This window comes from Ceratotherium simum, chromosome 1, assembly GCF_057802395.1.
Source record: "Ceratotherium simum simum isolate JZ-2026a chromosome 1, ASM5780239v1, whole genome shotgun sequence".
In the NCBI taxonomy this organism is placed as follows: domain Eukaryota; kingdom Metazoa; phylum Chordata; class Mammalia; order Perissodactyla; family Rhinocerotidae; genus Ceratotherium; species Ceratotherium simum.
Window position 1 is genome coordinate 50,603,177 of NC_141900.1, and position 17,050 is coordinate 50,620,226.

The 17,050-nt window shown below is 35.7% G+C and overlaps 1 protein-coding gene across 1 annotated transcript in view; it reads right to left on the bottom strand.

Moving 5' to 3' along the window:
• Positions 1-3,552: 3,552 nt before the first annotated feature.
• AGR3 (anterior gradient 3, protein disulphide isomerase family member) overlaps positions 3,553-17,050 on the bottom strand; it is a 48,279-nt gene continuing 34,781 nt past the window's right edge. Inside the window, exons 3-8 of the mRNA XM_087434080.1 lie at positions 13,262-13,325; positions 6,353-6,405; positions 5,780-5,856; positions 5,480-5,543; positions 4,666-4,749; positions 3,553-3,650 (exon numbers count right to left, since the gene is read on the bottom strand). Coding sequence (XP_087290206.1) covers positions 3,553-3,650; positions 4,666-4,749; positions 5,480-5,543; positions 5,780-5,856; positions 6,353-6,405; positions 13,262-13,325 — 440 coding nt within the window. The remainder of the gene's footprint in view (positions 3,651-4,665; positions 4,750-5,479; positions 5,544-5,779; positions 5,857-6,352; positions 6,406-13,261; positions 13,326-17,050) is intronic.

Consider the following 17,050-nt stretch of genomic DNA (forward strand, 5'->3'; position numbering starts at 1 on the left):
CATCCATGCCCATCTTCCTCCACTTTATATGGGACGCCACCACAACATGGCTTACCAAGCGGTGCATTGCTGCGCACCCGAGATCCGAACCGGTGGACTCTGGGCCGCCGCAGTGGAGCATGCACACCCAACCGCTTGCGCCACCGGGCTGGCCCTTGGCACAATATCTTATTAAGCCTAATCTGAAAAACTCTACCAAGAAAATCCCTGCATACTTTTGTATTTTAGAGTTAAACCAATGAACAAGAATTTCTTTAGCTCCTATAGTATGTTTTATTCTCTATTTCATCATATTGATTTCCATAATGGTGAAATACATCTTTGTATCACTCAGGATTCATGGGTGCTGCATTCTCGTGTGAAGCCTGACAGCTCTACTGGAAGGTTGGCCCATCTTTCCACTGCTCCCACATCATTCTATTACATTATTTAATAAGGAATTATTTCTCATCAGTAATATATCTTACCACTACATTATGAACTCCTCAGGGGAACAAATTGCCTTATTTGTATGTAGCTCATCTTTGGATTCATAATATCAAACACAGTATCTGGCACAGAGTAGAAATTAAATTGGGAAAGATTAAATGGTATAAAATAATTGAAGTTTTTTTTGAACTCAGAAATTGAGAGATTGATTTGAAATATAAATGTTGCAATTTTAGGTAAAAAGTAAGGGGAAGGAGAAAGAGGAACATCTAGTACAGTAATTCCAAACTAAGGTTGCCAGTGTTAGTTAGCAAATAAAAGTACATGTAACCCAGTGAAATGCGAATTTCACACAGACAACAAATACATTTTTAGCATAATTATGTCCCAAATATTGCATAGAACATACATATACTGCAGCCAGCCCTGGTGGCCTAATGGTTATGATTTAGGGCTCTCATCGCCATGGCCAGGGTTGTTTCCCAGTCAGGGAACCACACCACCTGTCTGTTGGTTGTTGTGCTGTGGTGTCTGTGTGATACTGAAAGCTATGCCACTGGGATTTCAAATACCAGCAGGCTCACTCATGGTGGACAGGTTTCAGCAGAGCTTTCAGGCTAAGATAGACTAGGAAGGAGGACCTGGCCACCCACTTCCAAATAAATTGGCCATAAAAACCCTATGAATAGCAGTGGAGCACTGTCTGATATAGTGCCGGAAGGTGAGAGGATGGCACAGAAAGACTGGGCAGGGGTCCGCTCTGCTGTACACAGGGTCACTAGGAGTCAGAATTAACTCCACAGCACTAACAACAAAAATATTTACACTAAAAAGATAGTTGTTTATCTCTAAATTTAACTGGATGTCTTATATTTTACTGACAACTCTATTCTAATCTCTTTTTGAATATGTAAATTTTGACTATTATATCTCTTTGAAATGCAAATGAAAGCTCCCAAAGCTGCTCTATAAAAATGCCTATACACACAGAATTGTGCATATTATTTTAGGTAGTTAATGTCAGTAATTTAATTCTTTTTTTGTGTGTGTGAGGAAGATTAGCCCTGAGCTAACATCTGATGCCAATCTTCCTCTTTTTTTGCTGAAGAAGATTGGCCCTGGGCTAGCATCTGTGCCCATCTTCCTCTACTTTATATGGGATGCCGCCACAGCATGGCTTCACAAGCAGTGCATCTGTCCATGCCTGGGATTTGAACCTGGGAACCCTGGGCCACCGAAATGGAGTGCATGAACTTAACTGCTATGCCAGCAGACCAGCCCCAATAATTTAATTCTTAACATTGGATGTGTTAGAGAAGGAATAAATGATTTTTTGGAGGTTACAAGGCTAAAAGTAATGGAAGTAAAGTTATATATACATGTACGTATTCTAAGCTAGAGGTAACCATAGAAGTGATCCAATCTAAACCCCTAATTTAATAAAGTGAAGAAGTTAGGTAGAAACGTCAGCTAAGACGTAGAGTCTCATTGTTAAGGTAAGGTAGAGGAGGGAACTAAGTTGGTTACTAGGCCACACTGATTAAAAAACTTATTAACAACTAATTATATGTATAATATATGTATATTAAATGTTAGTATATGTAAAATTACATGCATAGTTGAATTATATGTATAATAAAATATAATTATTATATATATTAAAATACAAAGGCACATACATTTTTATGATAAACAATAACCAATTTATCATTTAGTAACATTTTTACACTAATTGAAGAAAAATAAGTGAATATTCTAGTTTATTTATTAGTTCTTAAAACAGCAGCTAAATTGTCAACTAACCTCTTCTTAGATCACTGCAAATGACCATTGACATTTTCTGCCTCTGCACTATTTATGCAACAATGAGGTCAGCTATATTACTTTAGTGTTCAGCATTAAATTATTACATCAGAGAATGTCAGTGCACTTTGATCTCTTAGCATTCATTTAAAAAAATCAACCCCAGACTTTGACCTAAAATTTTTAAAAAAAGAGTATTTAATATTCATTTGTCAATAGGATACATGGATATCTAGTACTGATGGTCATGTAACCTATTTATATCCAAATAGATCAGTTACTAAAAGTCTACTTACAATGATCAGAATAGTGATCAAGTAAAACCCAGAAGAAATCTTTCTTTCTCTGACTCACAAAACATTGGAATTACTCAGTTATCTGTTATCGTAGATATTATATATCTATCTCATATGAAAGTGTACTTTTATTTCTCAAAAACAGTTCAAATTATTTAAATGCAATCAAATTCTATGGGTTAGGGAAATCTGCCCATCTGAAACATTCTCTCCCTTCTGAGAATTACTCCGAGCTGATTATGGGATTTCCAGGAGTAATTAGACTTGCTCCCATGTGATTATGGTATTTTTGCCATAAAAAAGTGGAATTTTTGTGTGTGTTACTTAAAAGAATATGACATGACACTGATCCTCTGGAAGCTTCCTGGGAAGAATTGAGTTGGTGGTTAGATGTTTGATAATTTCAGAGTGGATATAATCCTCTCCTGCTAGTTAATTGGAGAAATTCTTCAATCTTCCTGAGGCAGTTACATTTTTCTTAAAATTATTAAAAGTATTAAATATCTGCCCAATAATTAAATTAAGGAAAACATGTAGTTGAATTTTCAAAATGTATTTTTAATTTATGGTAATTAGTTTTTAAATGTCTTTTTCAATTTAAAGGAAGAAAAGAAGTAAATTGTTAAATCTGAAATACGCTGCTAAAAGTTCAAATAATAAGTGGACAGAGATGCATCCACTTGCTTTGGCAATGTGCAGATCATTTATGACCTATACTTACAGTTTCCATACAACTGAGGCGGCAGAATTCAGATTAGATTACTGGGTGGAGTGAATGAGAGGTGAGGAAATAGAGACAGGCAGTGCAGACACCTCGTATTAGGTCTTTCTGTCTCCATCACAGCTCTCAGCTCGTGACAAGCTTTCTCCCCTACTGAGGCAGGCAAAAATCAAACTACTACCTTGTCAAGCTGAGGTTTTGACATTTATTGAAATATCATTTTACGTGCATAAGAATATTGCAAACATTAAAAATCTAAACGGTAATATTACAAAATCCATATACATACGCATTTAGTATTAGTTAACCAGAGGTTTTCTTCGTGACATTTGACCTCTTAGAGGTCATCCCTTGTAACTCTGATTGAATAAGTTTTAATGCTTTCTTCATGTTTTCTATCACTGAAGTAAAAGTAAAAAATATTATTCTATTAGTAAAGGAATGTGTCAAATGTAAGACTCTATTAACCCCTGAATCTAAAATTGGACTATTTAATAGCTATGAAAACCTGGAAATTTATCTGCAACATTAAAGAATATTATGCTAAAGATATACATGTAAATTTAGGGATTAGACCTTTCAGAGCTGGTTGATCAATTTTCTTTATGTTAAACAATTTATCAGACAGGTTTTGAGGGATTATCTATTTTTTTTAACTGATCATTTTGTATCAGCATCTCTGGATCTGACAGGCATAGTTATCTTATTAAATACTTTTGATAGTGAATGATGGAAAAAAATAGATTAAAGTCTCAAGTCAGACCGTATCGCCTTGCTTATAGGCATTAAAGGAGGACAAAAAGATTGAATTATTATTAGTTTGAGGAAATCACGCGTGATCTTTGACATCAGAAGAATGGAGTGGCTCTCTTAAGGTTTGTTTAACTTTAATGTGTACTCTATTCTTTTTGATGGTCTCAAAATTTAGCAATCGTAGGAACTATTAGACATCTTTGTTAAAAGAGAGGTTCCAAGGTACCCCACAAATTCTGATTTTGATGGGACCTAAGAGTTTACATTTTGATCACTACCACCACCACCAACCCTTTTGTTTTTTTCTGGTGTGGAAGACTGGCCCTGAGCTAACATCTGTTGCCAATCTTCCTCTTTTTGCTTAAGGAAGATTGGCCCTGAGCCATCATCTGTGCCAATCTTCCTCTACTTTGTATGTGGGTCGCCGCCACAGCATGGCTTGATGAATGGTGTAGGTCCACACCCAGGATCCAAACTCATGATCCTGGGCCACCGAAGTGAAGCATGTGAACTTAACCACTATGCCAGCAGGCCGGCCCCCCAGTGATTCTGATGTGTGGATAGCACTGTTTGTGGGAAAGCACTGATGTAGGGCATCATTGACCCTTCTAACAGTCAAGTGTCAGCTAGAACCACTGTTCAAGACAATTTGGGAATACTTACATACTGGTAAATCCTGAGGTTTGTATGTATACAATCTATTAGAGTATCTTCCAGTTAAATCAGTTCTGACTGTTAAAGAAGGATCTGCAAAGAAAAAATAAGTTACTGATGTACTATTTAAAATCCCTTTAAAATCATTCTTCCTTCTTAAATATTAAGCAAATTTATAAGCAAAATCACTTTTCATACATGTGAATCCATGAGTTAACCTGAATTCTCATTTTAGTGTGTCATAGCTCTCTGTCAATACAGTTTGGGGAATTGTACTGAAAGTACATTGGGATATTGATTTAATAGCATAAGTTAATTTTAAAAAAATTAAAATTTATAAATTATAGATATAGTGAATTTTGATTGTAGAACTAATAAGAACTGTTATTGACTGAGTTACTAATGACTTCCCTTTAAAAAGAATAGTACTTGGGGCTGGCCCCGTGGCTTAGCGGTTAAGTGTGCGTGCTCCGCTACTGGCAGCCTGGGTTCGGATCCCGGGTGTGCACTGACGCACCGCTTCTCTGGCCATGCTGAGGCCACGTCCCACATACAACAACTAGAAGGATGTGCAACTATGACATACAACTATCTACTGGGGCTTTGGGGAGAAAAAGGAGGAGGATTGGCAATGGATGTTAGCTCAGAGCCAGTCTTCCTCAGCAAAAAGAGGAGGATTAGCATGATGTTAGCTCAGGGCTGATCTTCCTCACAAAAAAAAAAAAAAAAAGAATAGTACTTGAACTAACATTTAAAAATAAATAAAAGCAAGAATGCTAAGAATTAATTTTGTCAGTCTGATGAAATGAGATTACATACATACCCACAAACGTGATTCTAGGCACATATTGTCCATCAGGTGATAAATTCTTATCAGTGGTCTCATGCTGGCAGCAGAAGAAAAAAATGAATGTGATTGGATTGGTTTTGACAGTTAATTTTGAAAGCATTTTATGTGAACAAGGTTTTCAGTAAATTGTATAGTTTGGCCTTTTACAATTCTATATAACATTCTATATCTACCAAAACTTTAACTCTTTGTGTCTTAAAAATAGAAAAAAAAAAAGGGTTCAAATTTTCCATTGAATTGTGATATTAAGAAAATATTGTAGAGTTTGTGTACCACAAGATTCAGCATAATGAAATTATTCTGGGCCATGTCTTGTATTTCTTTATTTTGGGCAAACACTTTTTTTAGTGCTGTGGGGGAAAACATAACACTAGTTAGTTTTAAGGGTAAAGATGCCCTCAATATAGCATAGTAAAATAAAGCCAGTATTTTGCATTCATTTGCATCTATAACTTGGATGTAAATAGTTGATTGCCTATTGCCACTTTATCTTTTAATGGGAAGCAATGAAGGACATTCACAGAGACATCAAGGGATAATCACTTAATAAAGCCACCAGTTTTATAATTTCATCTAAATCATTGACTCATTGGTTAAAACAATATCTTTCAGCAAATTTTCCCACTTTTTGTGTGTGTGAGGGAGGAAGAGAGAGATAAAATTCTAAAGGATATATAATAAATATATTTAATAGATCACTAGTAATCATTTGTAGTCTTATAGAATGGTGGTACTCTAGCAGTTGTTTTTTTTTAATGGGATTTGCTAAGTGCTTTCTTAATTCTTACCAGGTCACTTTCCTATTTTGTATTGGAAATACAATGAGATCTTAGGCACTCACATTACCTTGGGAGTATTGACAATCCTCCAAGTGATGAATAACCATCAATGGCTTGTTACTAAACAGAGAGAGTGTGGAATTAAGTCAAATGATTAACTTTGAGTCAAAATGTACAGTGAGATTAGATTAAAAGTTTTAGTACTTTCAAGAAGACAAAGTAAAAATCTCAGATTGATAAATCATAGTAATGTAGTCTAGAGCAGTGTTACTCAAAACATGGCCCCAGAACTGGGTGCATGGGTTAGAAATGTAAATTCTCAGGCTCCATCCCAGGCCCATTCAATTAGAATCTCTGGGGGTGTGCTCCGGGAATCTGTAGCTTAACATGCTCACCAGGTGATTCTTATGTACACTATAGTGCAGTTGGGAAAATAAGAATCAATTCTGTTTCCAGAGATGAAAGGATATTATGAACAAGATATTCATTTCCAAGGAACATCTGGTATAAGATTTCAGGAGAGTCAAAATTCCTTTTTAGCTTTTTTTGGATTTTCCAGTTTTTACAAAAACAGCTATTAACAATTGACTATTTTCATATCTTTTCATTCTTGTAACAACTCCCAATGTATAAACAATCTCAGTGAGAGTTCCCTATCTGTACATTTTTCAGTGTCATTTGGATTTTAACTCTCTCTAAAAAAAAGTTTTTATGGTAGCTGATTGACTTCTCTGCTCTTTACAGTAGGAGAAAAATTAGAATATTAACTATAGTGAAGGATAAAAAGAATTATGATTTGGAAATATAGGATATTTTAAAAAAGGTTTCCTTAATTTTGAGAGGATGCTGGGTACAAAAGGAGATAGACTCCAGTGTATATGTATTAAGCCTAAATCTTTTTAAAAACAACAGAGGTAATCACATAAAATATTTGTCATTGAATAGCCCTATTTTTTTTACTTCAGTCTCAAAAAGTGTCAAATAACAAACTTTGAATTATTAATAATTTTAATCCTTGAACTTGGAATATAAGTAAATTTTAGGTGAGACTAAATCCTGCAACTTACCTTTTAAGATTGATGACACAGAAAGCTAACATTTGCCAACAACTTCAAATTTATTGGTGAAAAAGCAGATCCGATGAATGAAATATTATTCCCTCTTTTTTTTTTAGTAGAAAACTAAGCCGAAAAATATGTATCGACATTTTTTAGAGGCAAGTATAGAACTTGGACCTCCTAAGCATCAAGTAGTGATCTTTCTACAAGGTAACTCCTTCTCTGATTGAGCTTGGGTAGGTAGAGGGGTCCTGAGACACAGAACAGTTTAGGGGCATGAGTCCTTCTGGTTTCCTTAACTGTACCGTTTCTTCCCAGCACAACAAGAACAGCTATGTGTAGGGAAAAACATTGATGTAACTCTTGGAAAACTAATTTCAGCATCAGATTTCTGGGCAAGTGGAGTCCAAGGAAAAATTTATCAAGTCCACAGAATACTCTGTCCTAACAGTTCAGCTTTGAATGGGTTATTCAGACTTTCAAACCAAGACTCTATTTCATTTCAGGAAAAGCAAGAAGCGCTTCTGTTTCTGGCCGACATGGAAGTAGGGACGTCTAAAAAAGGCCTCAAAAACCTTTTCAGTAAAGAGGCAAATACTAAATATTTGAGATTTTCAGGCCGTGTGGTCTCATTTGCAATTACTCAATTCAGCCATTATTGCACAAAAGCAGCCATGGACAATATGCAACAAAATGAGTGAGGCCGGGTTACAGTAAAACTTAATTTATGGACACTGAAATTTGAATTTCATGTAACTTTCGTGTGTCACAAAATGTTATTCTTCTTTTGATTTTTATAAAAATTTAAAAATGTAAAAATCACTCTTAGCTCACAGATTGAGTTAAAACAGGTGATCACTGGTCTAAAATTTCATGAACTAGCACATCAGATTGTGAGAAACTTGAGTTGAGAAAGTACTTGTACTTTTGAGATTCTCTAAAACCAGAGCCTGCCAAGCCTAGCTGCCTATCAGCATCATATGGTGAATTATCTTTTAAAATTCTACATTTTTTTCCTTTTAAAATAGGTTACAAATTCAGATGATTTAAAATTCTAAAGTTAAAAAGACAAAAATTCTTCCTCCTAGTTCTGCCTTCCAGTAGTAAGCAGGGGTACCATTTCTTATGTTTCCTTCCAGAAGTTTTCAGATTATATACCCAAATATGTATATGTACATGTACAGGCATGCGTTTATGTATGTTTATATATAGGAGTAAGGATATGAATATGTATATGTATGTGCTTATGTATATATATATTTACATAAGTGTATTTGATTATTTTTATAAATATGAATATGTAAATATATTGTATATGTCCATGTGTATGTATATATTCCTTTCTTTTTTAAAAATACAAATACTAGCACACTATGCACATGTATTTGCGTTTTGCTTTTTTAACATAATGGTATATCTTGGATATCATTCCCTTGTGCTTCTGTATAATATTGTGTTGTATGGATATTCTTTAATTAGTCCCCTGAAGATAGATATTTAAGTTTTTTCCAATTTTTGTGTTTAGATTATTTCCAACATTTACAAACACTGCTTTGGTGATGTTATTTATATATGATTTTGTACACAGGTGGGTATATTTGTAGATAAATTTCAAGTGGTATTTCTGGGTCAAAGAGTATGTGCATTTATAATTTTGATATGCATGCTTTCCATAGAAGCTGTCCCAATGTATGTTCTCTCTGGTAATGTGAGAGGTAACTGCTTCCTCTACTCTCACTAAAACTGGTTATCGAGCTTCTAATTATTTCATCCAATAGATGAAAAGAGGGAAATTAATGTAGTTTTACTTTCTTATGAAAAATATTCACTATATGATCCAGCAACTCTATTTCTGGGTATATAGCTGAGGAAATAAAATCACTATCTCAAAGAGATATCTGCACTCTCGTGTTCACTGAAGCATTATTTACTATAGCCAAGACGTGGAAACAACCTAAGTGTCTGTCAACACATTTGTGACAACATGGATGAAACTCGAGCTCATTATGCTAGGTGAAATGAGTCAGACAGAGAAAGACAAATACTGTCTAGCTCACTTATATGAAGAATCTAAAAAAAAAAATAGAACTCATAGTAATGAAGAATAGATTGGTGGGATTGGTGGGTTTCCAGGGGCGGGGCGGTGGAATGAGTGAAGGCGGTCCAAGGGGACAAACTTCCAGTGATAAGAGGAGTAAGTTCCGGGGATGTAATGTGCAGCAGGGTGACTACAATTAACGATACTGTATTGTATACTTGAAAGTTGCTAAGAGCGTAGATCTTAAAAGTTCTCACAACAGCAAAAAATGGTAACTGTGTAAGGTGATGGATGTGTTAGTTAACCTTACTGTGGTGATCATTTTGCAATATATACATATATCAAATCATGTTGTACACCTTAAACTTACACAATGTTACCTGTCAATTACATCACAATAAAGCTGGAAAAATAGTCACTCTTACTCATATGTTTAGATTACTTATTTTTCTAGTCTGTGAACTATCTTGTATATCTTTTGTTCATTTTTTTTCTATTAACTTGACCTTTCTCTTATTAATTTATATGAGTACTTTGTATATGGAACTATGGAGTACTAGGGAAACTCACCCTTATATAAATTTTATTGATTAAAGTAGCATGAAGGTGAGAAGGATGGCCTTCTTTTTCTTTGGCTATACTCAAGCTCAAAGGACGGGAGTAGGGTACAGCAAGAGGAGCATCTAGAGTCCAAAAATTAAGTGCTTTATTTTTGCATCCTCGGTGTCTCTCTTGCCTCACCCTAATATCAGCCCTTTCCTACTCCAAGAATTTAAAGAAATAAAATTTTGCAATCGTGCCTTCTAGTTCTGTAATGGTTTCATTTTTTTATATTAAATCTTTGCAGTTTATTGTGAAATAAAATGTGAGATATGGATCAAATTGATTTATTTTTCCAGATGGCTACAACTTCTCTCTAACACTAATTATTTTACATACTCTATTTCCCCTACCCCTGATTTAAAATGCCATTATATTTTGTAAAATTTTCTATAGCATCCACTTTTATTTCTATCCTCCATTTGATTCATTTACCAGTAACATATTGTTTTATTATACCTTTGTCAAATGTTTTATATCCCTATTGATTTTTTTTCTTTTCGGAATGTTCTTATTTATGTCTATTTTTCATTTCAATTTTGAAGTCATATTTTTAAAAAAAATTTCTTGTATCAACTTATTTTGATTGTCTTAAAATTTTTTTAACTGTAGAGAGAATTGACATTTTTATGATGTTGAATCTTCCTACCTAAGAATACAATATATCTTTCCATTGCTTTGTATTTTTTCGCTCAATAGTACATTTAGGTCATATAAATTTTTGCGCCTTTTCTGTCAAGTTTATCCTGGGCTGTTTTGTGTTTTTAGTTGCTATTTTTTTTTTGTGAGGAAGATTAGCCTTGAGCTATCATCTGTTGCCAATCCTGCTCTTTTTGCTGAGGAAGACTGGCCCTGGGCTAACATCCGTGCCCATCTTCTTCTACTTTATATGGGAGGCCGCCACAGCATGGCTTGACAAGCAGTGCGTCGGTCTTCGGCCAGGATCCAAACCCTCGAACCCTGGGCCACTGAAGCAGAATGCGCAAACTTAACCACTACGCCACCAGTCCGGCCCCCTTTAGTTGCTATTTTATTTATTTATTTTTATTTATTTTATTTTATTTATTCATTTATTTATTTTTGTGTGTGTTTTTTTTTATTGCGGTCACATTGGTTTCTAACATTGTACCAATTTCAATTTCAGGTGTATATCATTATACTTCTATTTCAGCATAGACCACATCAAGTTCACCAACCAAATACGACCCGCAATCCATCACCACACACATGTGCCTAATTATCCCTTTCGCCCTCCTCCTTCCCCCCTCCCCCCTTTCTCTCTGGTAATCAGCAATCCAATCTCTATCTCTATATGTTTGTTTGTTGTTGCTTTTGTCTTCTACTTATGAGTGAGATCATATGGTATTTGACCTTCTCCCCTGACTAGTTGCTATTTTAAATGGGGTATTTCATAAGTTCCTTTTGCCATTTTTTTCTGTATATAAATGCTATTGATTTCTATATATTAATTTGTTCTCATCTACTTTAACTGAATCTTCATTTTTTCTGAATACTTTCAGTTGATTATGAAATTTTTCATGTACACAGTCATCATCTACAAATCAAGATACTTTTACCTTCTCCTTCCAAGTTTTGTACTTTTAATTTTTCTCATCTAATTGCGTTGGTTCATACCTCCAGAACAATGTTAGTAATTGCCATGACTATAGACATCTTTGTCTTATTCAGACTTCAATGGGATACTTCTATTTGTTTTCCCAGTAAGCAGGATGTTGGCTTTTTTGAGGGGATAGATATTTCCTTCTTAGGATAAATGAAAATAGATATTGTTAAAAAAAAGTTGTTTAAAAATTCAAACATGGATTTTGCATTCTATTAAATGCCTTTTCAGCATTTATGGAGATAGGAGATACTTGTATTATTTGTCTCCTTATACATTATTTTAATTAATAGATTTCTTAATCTTGAATCTTCCTCGCATTCCCAGACTTTGTTGTTAGTGCCATCAAGTGGATTCCAACTCCTAGGGATCCTGTGTGCAGCAGAGTGGAGCCCTGCTTAGTCTTTTTTGCGCTATCCTCTCACCTTCTGGTGCTATAGCAGACAATTCTCTGTTGCTATTTATAGGGTTTTCACCAATTTTTTTCAGAAGTGGGTATCCAAGTCCTTTCTAGTCTGTCTTAGTCTGGAAGCTCCACTGAAACCTGTTCACCATGGGTGACCCTGCTGGTATTTGAAATACTGGTGGCATAGCTTTCAGCATCACAGCAACACACAGCTGCCACAGTGTGACAGCCAACAGCCAGGTGGGGAAGCGAACCAGGGTTGTGGTGACGTGTGTGCCAAATCTTAACCACTAGACCACCAGGGCTGGCTATTCCCGGACTATAATCTCACTTTATTAAGGTATATTCTTTAAATGTTCTGCTGACTGCTCTTTGCCAATATGTTCTTTGTTACATTCCTATTTGGAGATGAGATTATTCTGTAGACTTCTCTTTTTTTTTGGTAGAATTCGTCCAGTGTTTTACTCAATTCTCATTTGGAATCTTTCCTTCTTCTTTAAAGAGTATTTGAATTGAATGTTCTTTAGATATTTGATAAATTCTTGGAGAGCTTTTAAAAATACAACTTTCTCAGCTCCACGCCTAAAGATTTAGTAGGTCTTTAAGGATAAAAATCATGTCACTCTTGGTCATTGAGCATAGAACAGTGCCTGGCACATAGCAGGGGATACACAGTAAGTACTTGACTGACTGATTATGAATATGAATTTTAAAGAAAACTCCCTGAATTGTTCTGATCATCAGACAGGCTTGAGAACTGCTGCTCCAAACCAGTTTCCTTCTTAAGCTTGAATAATGCCTAAACTCTGATGCTGCTTTTTTTTTTTTTTTGCTGAGAAAGATTTTCCCTGAGTTAACATCTGTTGACAATCTTCCTCTATTTTGTATGTGAGCCGCCACCACAGCATGGCCACTGACAGAAGAGTGGTGCAGCTCGGAGCCCAGGAACCGAACCCAGGCCACCCAAGCAGAGAGTGCTGAACTTAACCACTAGGCCACCACAGCTGGCCCTGATACTGTTTTTTTTATACAACTTATATTCAAAAGCTTGCTTGGGTAATTAAGAAATTAATACAAAGGTATTTAGAGGTCTTCTTTATAAAAAAACATTCTAATGGCAACTCAGTCCAAAGAGCATACAATAGCAGAGTAAATACTTGTGGTACCCTTTCAAAAGCTAACATGCTAATTTTTGACTCTTCCGTGAGGAGGTATCTATGTGATCTGTCAAAATTAACTGAGAGGTGTTTTACCTTTTTTGAATGTGAAAGAAACCTTCTTCATAAGTCTGTACCCAAGTGATGTCATCACCCCACCCTAAAAAAGAAGAAATCAGTGCATTAACTAACAGCAGAGCTCTGAAATGAGCATGTGATAAGCAGGTCTCTATCTACCGATATTTAACTCAGCTACCAAGCAGTTGTCTGGCATATGGTAGACAGGATACATATTATAACTAGATATGAAGATGCGGTGTTCTCTAAGATTATAGTGCTGAGGTTTCATGACTGTGTTTCAAACCTCATGGCCTTGAACCCAATAAGTGCTCAATAAATGCTGTTATTAGTGATAATTGAAAGGATATCTCTGGACCATGCAAGAACTCTGACTTGCAGAATGAACAGGAGGAAATTACAGTTAATCTTTGTGTACTTTGTAAATCTATCAGGAATACTTTGGACAGGACTGTACAGTGCTCTGGTATCTTGAGTGCCAAAAGATGCTGACCCTTCTAAGTCAGAATACATCATAAAAAAAAGGAATTCCAAATTTTTCTTCGAGTTCTGACATGGAAAAGTTCTGGTGTGGGAATTTTATGGTTAAGAGATACAATAAAACACAGGTGTTTCAGAGGCATCCAGAAGAGTGGAAGACAGGGAGACAGAAAGCAATGAGTAGAGAGAGAAACCACTAGCCTTCAACCACTAGCCATATAAGTAGTTGGGAATGTGTATTAGAGACTAAAGTATAAGATCATTGAAGAGAAGTATGCACCAAACATCCAGAAATACTGTAGAGCATTTTTCGAGAAATGTTTTGGTCTACAAGATGAGAAAGATTGAATTAATTTGAAAATAGAAATATTTGCGGGTCAGTTTGGACCCAGATTTTCTTGTATGTTTCAAATGTTGTCAGACTGCAGTTTCTGGTTTTATACCCATGGCTAAAAGATGGCCAGGAATTATAAAGCAAGATAAAAACAATTCCATGATTTTTGCTTGTTGCTGTGTTTGTTTTTTGGTAACAGCTGTATTAAAATATAATTCACATACCAATACCATTCATCCATTGAAAGTGTACACTTTTCTTTTGTATATTAACAGAGTTGTGCAACCATCATCATAATCAGTTTTAGAACATTTTCATCACTTCAAAAAAGAAACCCTGTACTCTTTAACTATCACCCCCTATTCCCTCCATCTCCCCTAGCCCTAAGAAATACCTAGTCTACTTTCTGTCTCTGTAGATTTTCTTATTCTATTTCGTATAAGTGGAATCACATAATATGTGGTATTTTGTGACTGGATGCTTTTACTTTTTTTTTTTTAATAATTTTATTTATTTATTTATTTTTTCCCCCAAAGCCCCAGTAGACAGTTGTATGTCATAGCTGCACATCCTTCTAGTTGCTGTATGTGGGACGCGGCCTCAGCGTGGCCAGAGAAGCAGTGCTTCGGTGCGCGCCCAGGATCTGAACCCGGGCTGCCAGCAGCGGAGCGCATGCACTTAACTGCTAAGCCATGGGGCCGGCCCTGGATGCTTTTACTTAATATAATGTTTTCAAGGTTCATCCATGTTGTGGCATGCATTAGTACTTCATTCCTTTACATGGCCGAATATTATTCCATTGAATGGATAGACCACATTTTATTTATCCATTCATCAGTTGATGGGCGTTTGAGTTGTTTCTACTTTTTGGCTTTAACCTGCTATGAACATTTGTGTACACACTTTTGTGTGGATATACGTTTTAATTTCTCTCGGGTTTATAACTAGGAGTGGAGTTGCAGGGTCATATGGTAGCTCTACATTTAGTTGTTTGAGGAACTGCCAGATTGTTTCAAAGTGGTTGCACTATTTTATACTCTTACCAGCAGTGTTGTTGGTTTGTTTCTGCCTGATGTTAGAATCTTAATATTGGAAGACATCTTATGTTAGTTTGATACCCCATCTATCTGTAACAATCCTGGAAGATTTTCTTTACAACTTTGCTTGAACACATGTAGTAACTTCACACCACATTTTTTTGTGTCTGTGAGGAATATTGGCCCTGAGATAACATCTATGCCAGTCTTCTTCTATTTTGTATGTGGGACACTGCCACAGCATGGCTTGATGTCCTGTGTGTAGGTCTGCGCCCAGGATCTGAACCCGTGAACCCCGGGCTGCCAAAGTGGAGTGCATGAACTTAACCACTATGCCACTGGGCTGGCCCCACACACACATTTTGAGTTAAATAAGAGTTATTCTAGAAACAGCCAGTGAGACTGGGATTCTACTTAATTTCTCTTTTCTGTTGCAAATATAATTCAGTGCGGGAACTTCAGCAATGGAAAGAATAACTATTGTCTGTTCCTCTTCAACTTTTAGTCACACAAACATTAAAGGAACATCTGCTATATGCCTTACTCCACTTAGCACTGGGTGTACAAAGGTAAGACAAAATAATCCCTGCTCTCAAACAATTCACTCATGGCCTTGTAGGGGAGCCAGATTGTATTATAATTATTTGTTACACGCATTCTCATAATCACAGTAGGCCAAAGGTGGTGGAGAGTTTAAACTCTCTTCAGGGTCTGTATTCATTACCATAATTCTACTTCCAGCTAGGCTTGCTTGTCTTCTGAGATTTTATTCATTTATCCAATATGTATTATTGAGTACCTCCTATATGCTAGGCACCGAGCTGAGTGCTGGGCAGTTCTTTTGATTCAAAAGGGAAGTTAGGATTTTTGTGGTCACTGTTTTTTTTTTTCCTTGAACCATTTTATTACCTTTTTCTAGTTAATCTTCCCTCTTCTTCCTAGTATCCTCTCTACTTAACTGTTAGGTGCTGCCCCCTGCTCTAAGAGGCTCCACGTGTTACTCTGTGCACTGTACCCAAACTCTTCCCTCTCATCCCTTCCCTTAATCCTCATTCACTCTCAGCCTCATTCTCTCAATTGTTCCCCACAAGCCAGTAGATTGTAAAACGCTTAACCAAATGTAAACCAGTTCTTAATAGTGGGGTTCCCAGCCGATATCAGTCATCTTCCCTATTAAAATAGTTTCTAAATAACTGAAGTAGCAGACTCTTCAAGCCTTTTGAAATTTACCATGCATATTGAGTATATTTTTCATAAAATTCACCAAAAAGTTTTAATAAAGATGAATACACAAAATGTTAGTGCCTTGTGGTATAGTAATAGCATGTTGTTTAACTCAGTCCCGGAGCAATGACTAGTTCAGTCTTAGGCACTTTAAGGCTACTGAGCTCATTGTTTTATGACTATTGTGTTTATATATGGAGATATATGATAAATTATACTTAAGAAAATATTTTCCTCTTTTATTTATTTTGTAAAAACTTTTTTTTTTTTTTAGATTTATACTTTCTGTGATTTCAAAATGAAGTAGAATGAATTAACTTGGCTGAACATTGATGGGCAATTGCCTGGTGCTCAATACATCTGTTAAGGAATGGATGAACTCGGAAAGAAAGTCAGTATTTTAGAATTTGAAATTATGCTATAGTTGGTCTCCATTAGTTTGCTCCATTCACATTAGCATTCCAAGCAGTGGTCAAGTGTTTTGTAGTTTGCACTACAAGTTTTGAATTGTCTATGTGGAGATAAGTGATTTTGTTCCCACTTCTGTTACCTGGAGACGTAGGAACAAATTTTCAGAATTTTTTTAACGAAATGTTTCTTTACGGATGAAGATATATTTGTTTCTCAGGCCAAAGTAAAACAGTAACTACAAAATTGAAATGTTTTCTAAACATGTAGCCAATGACAAATCTAGATTACAATGTCTAAAACCACTGCAGCTGTTTTCTGGGG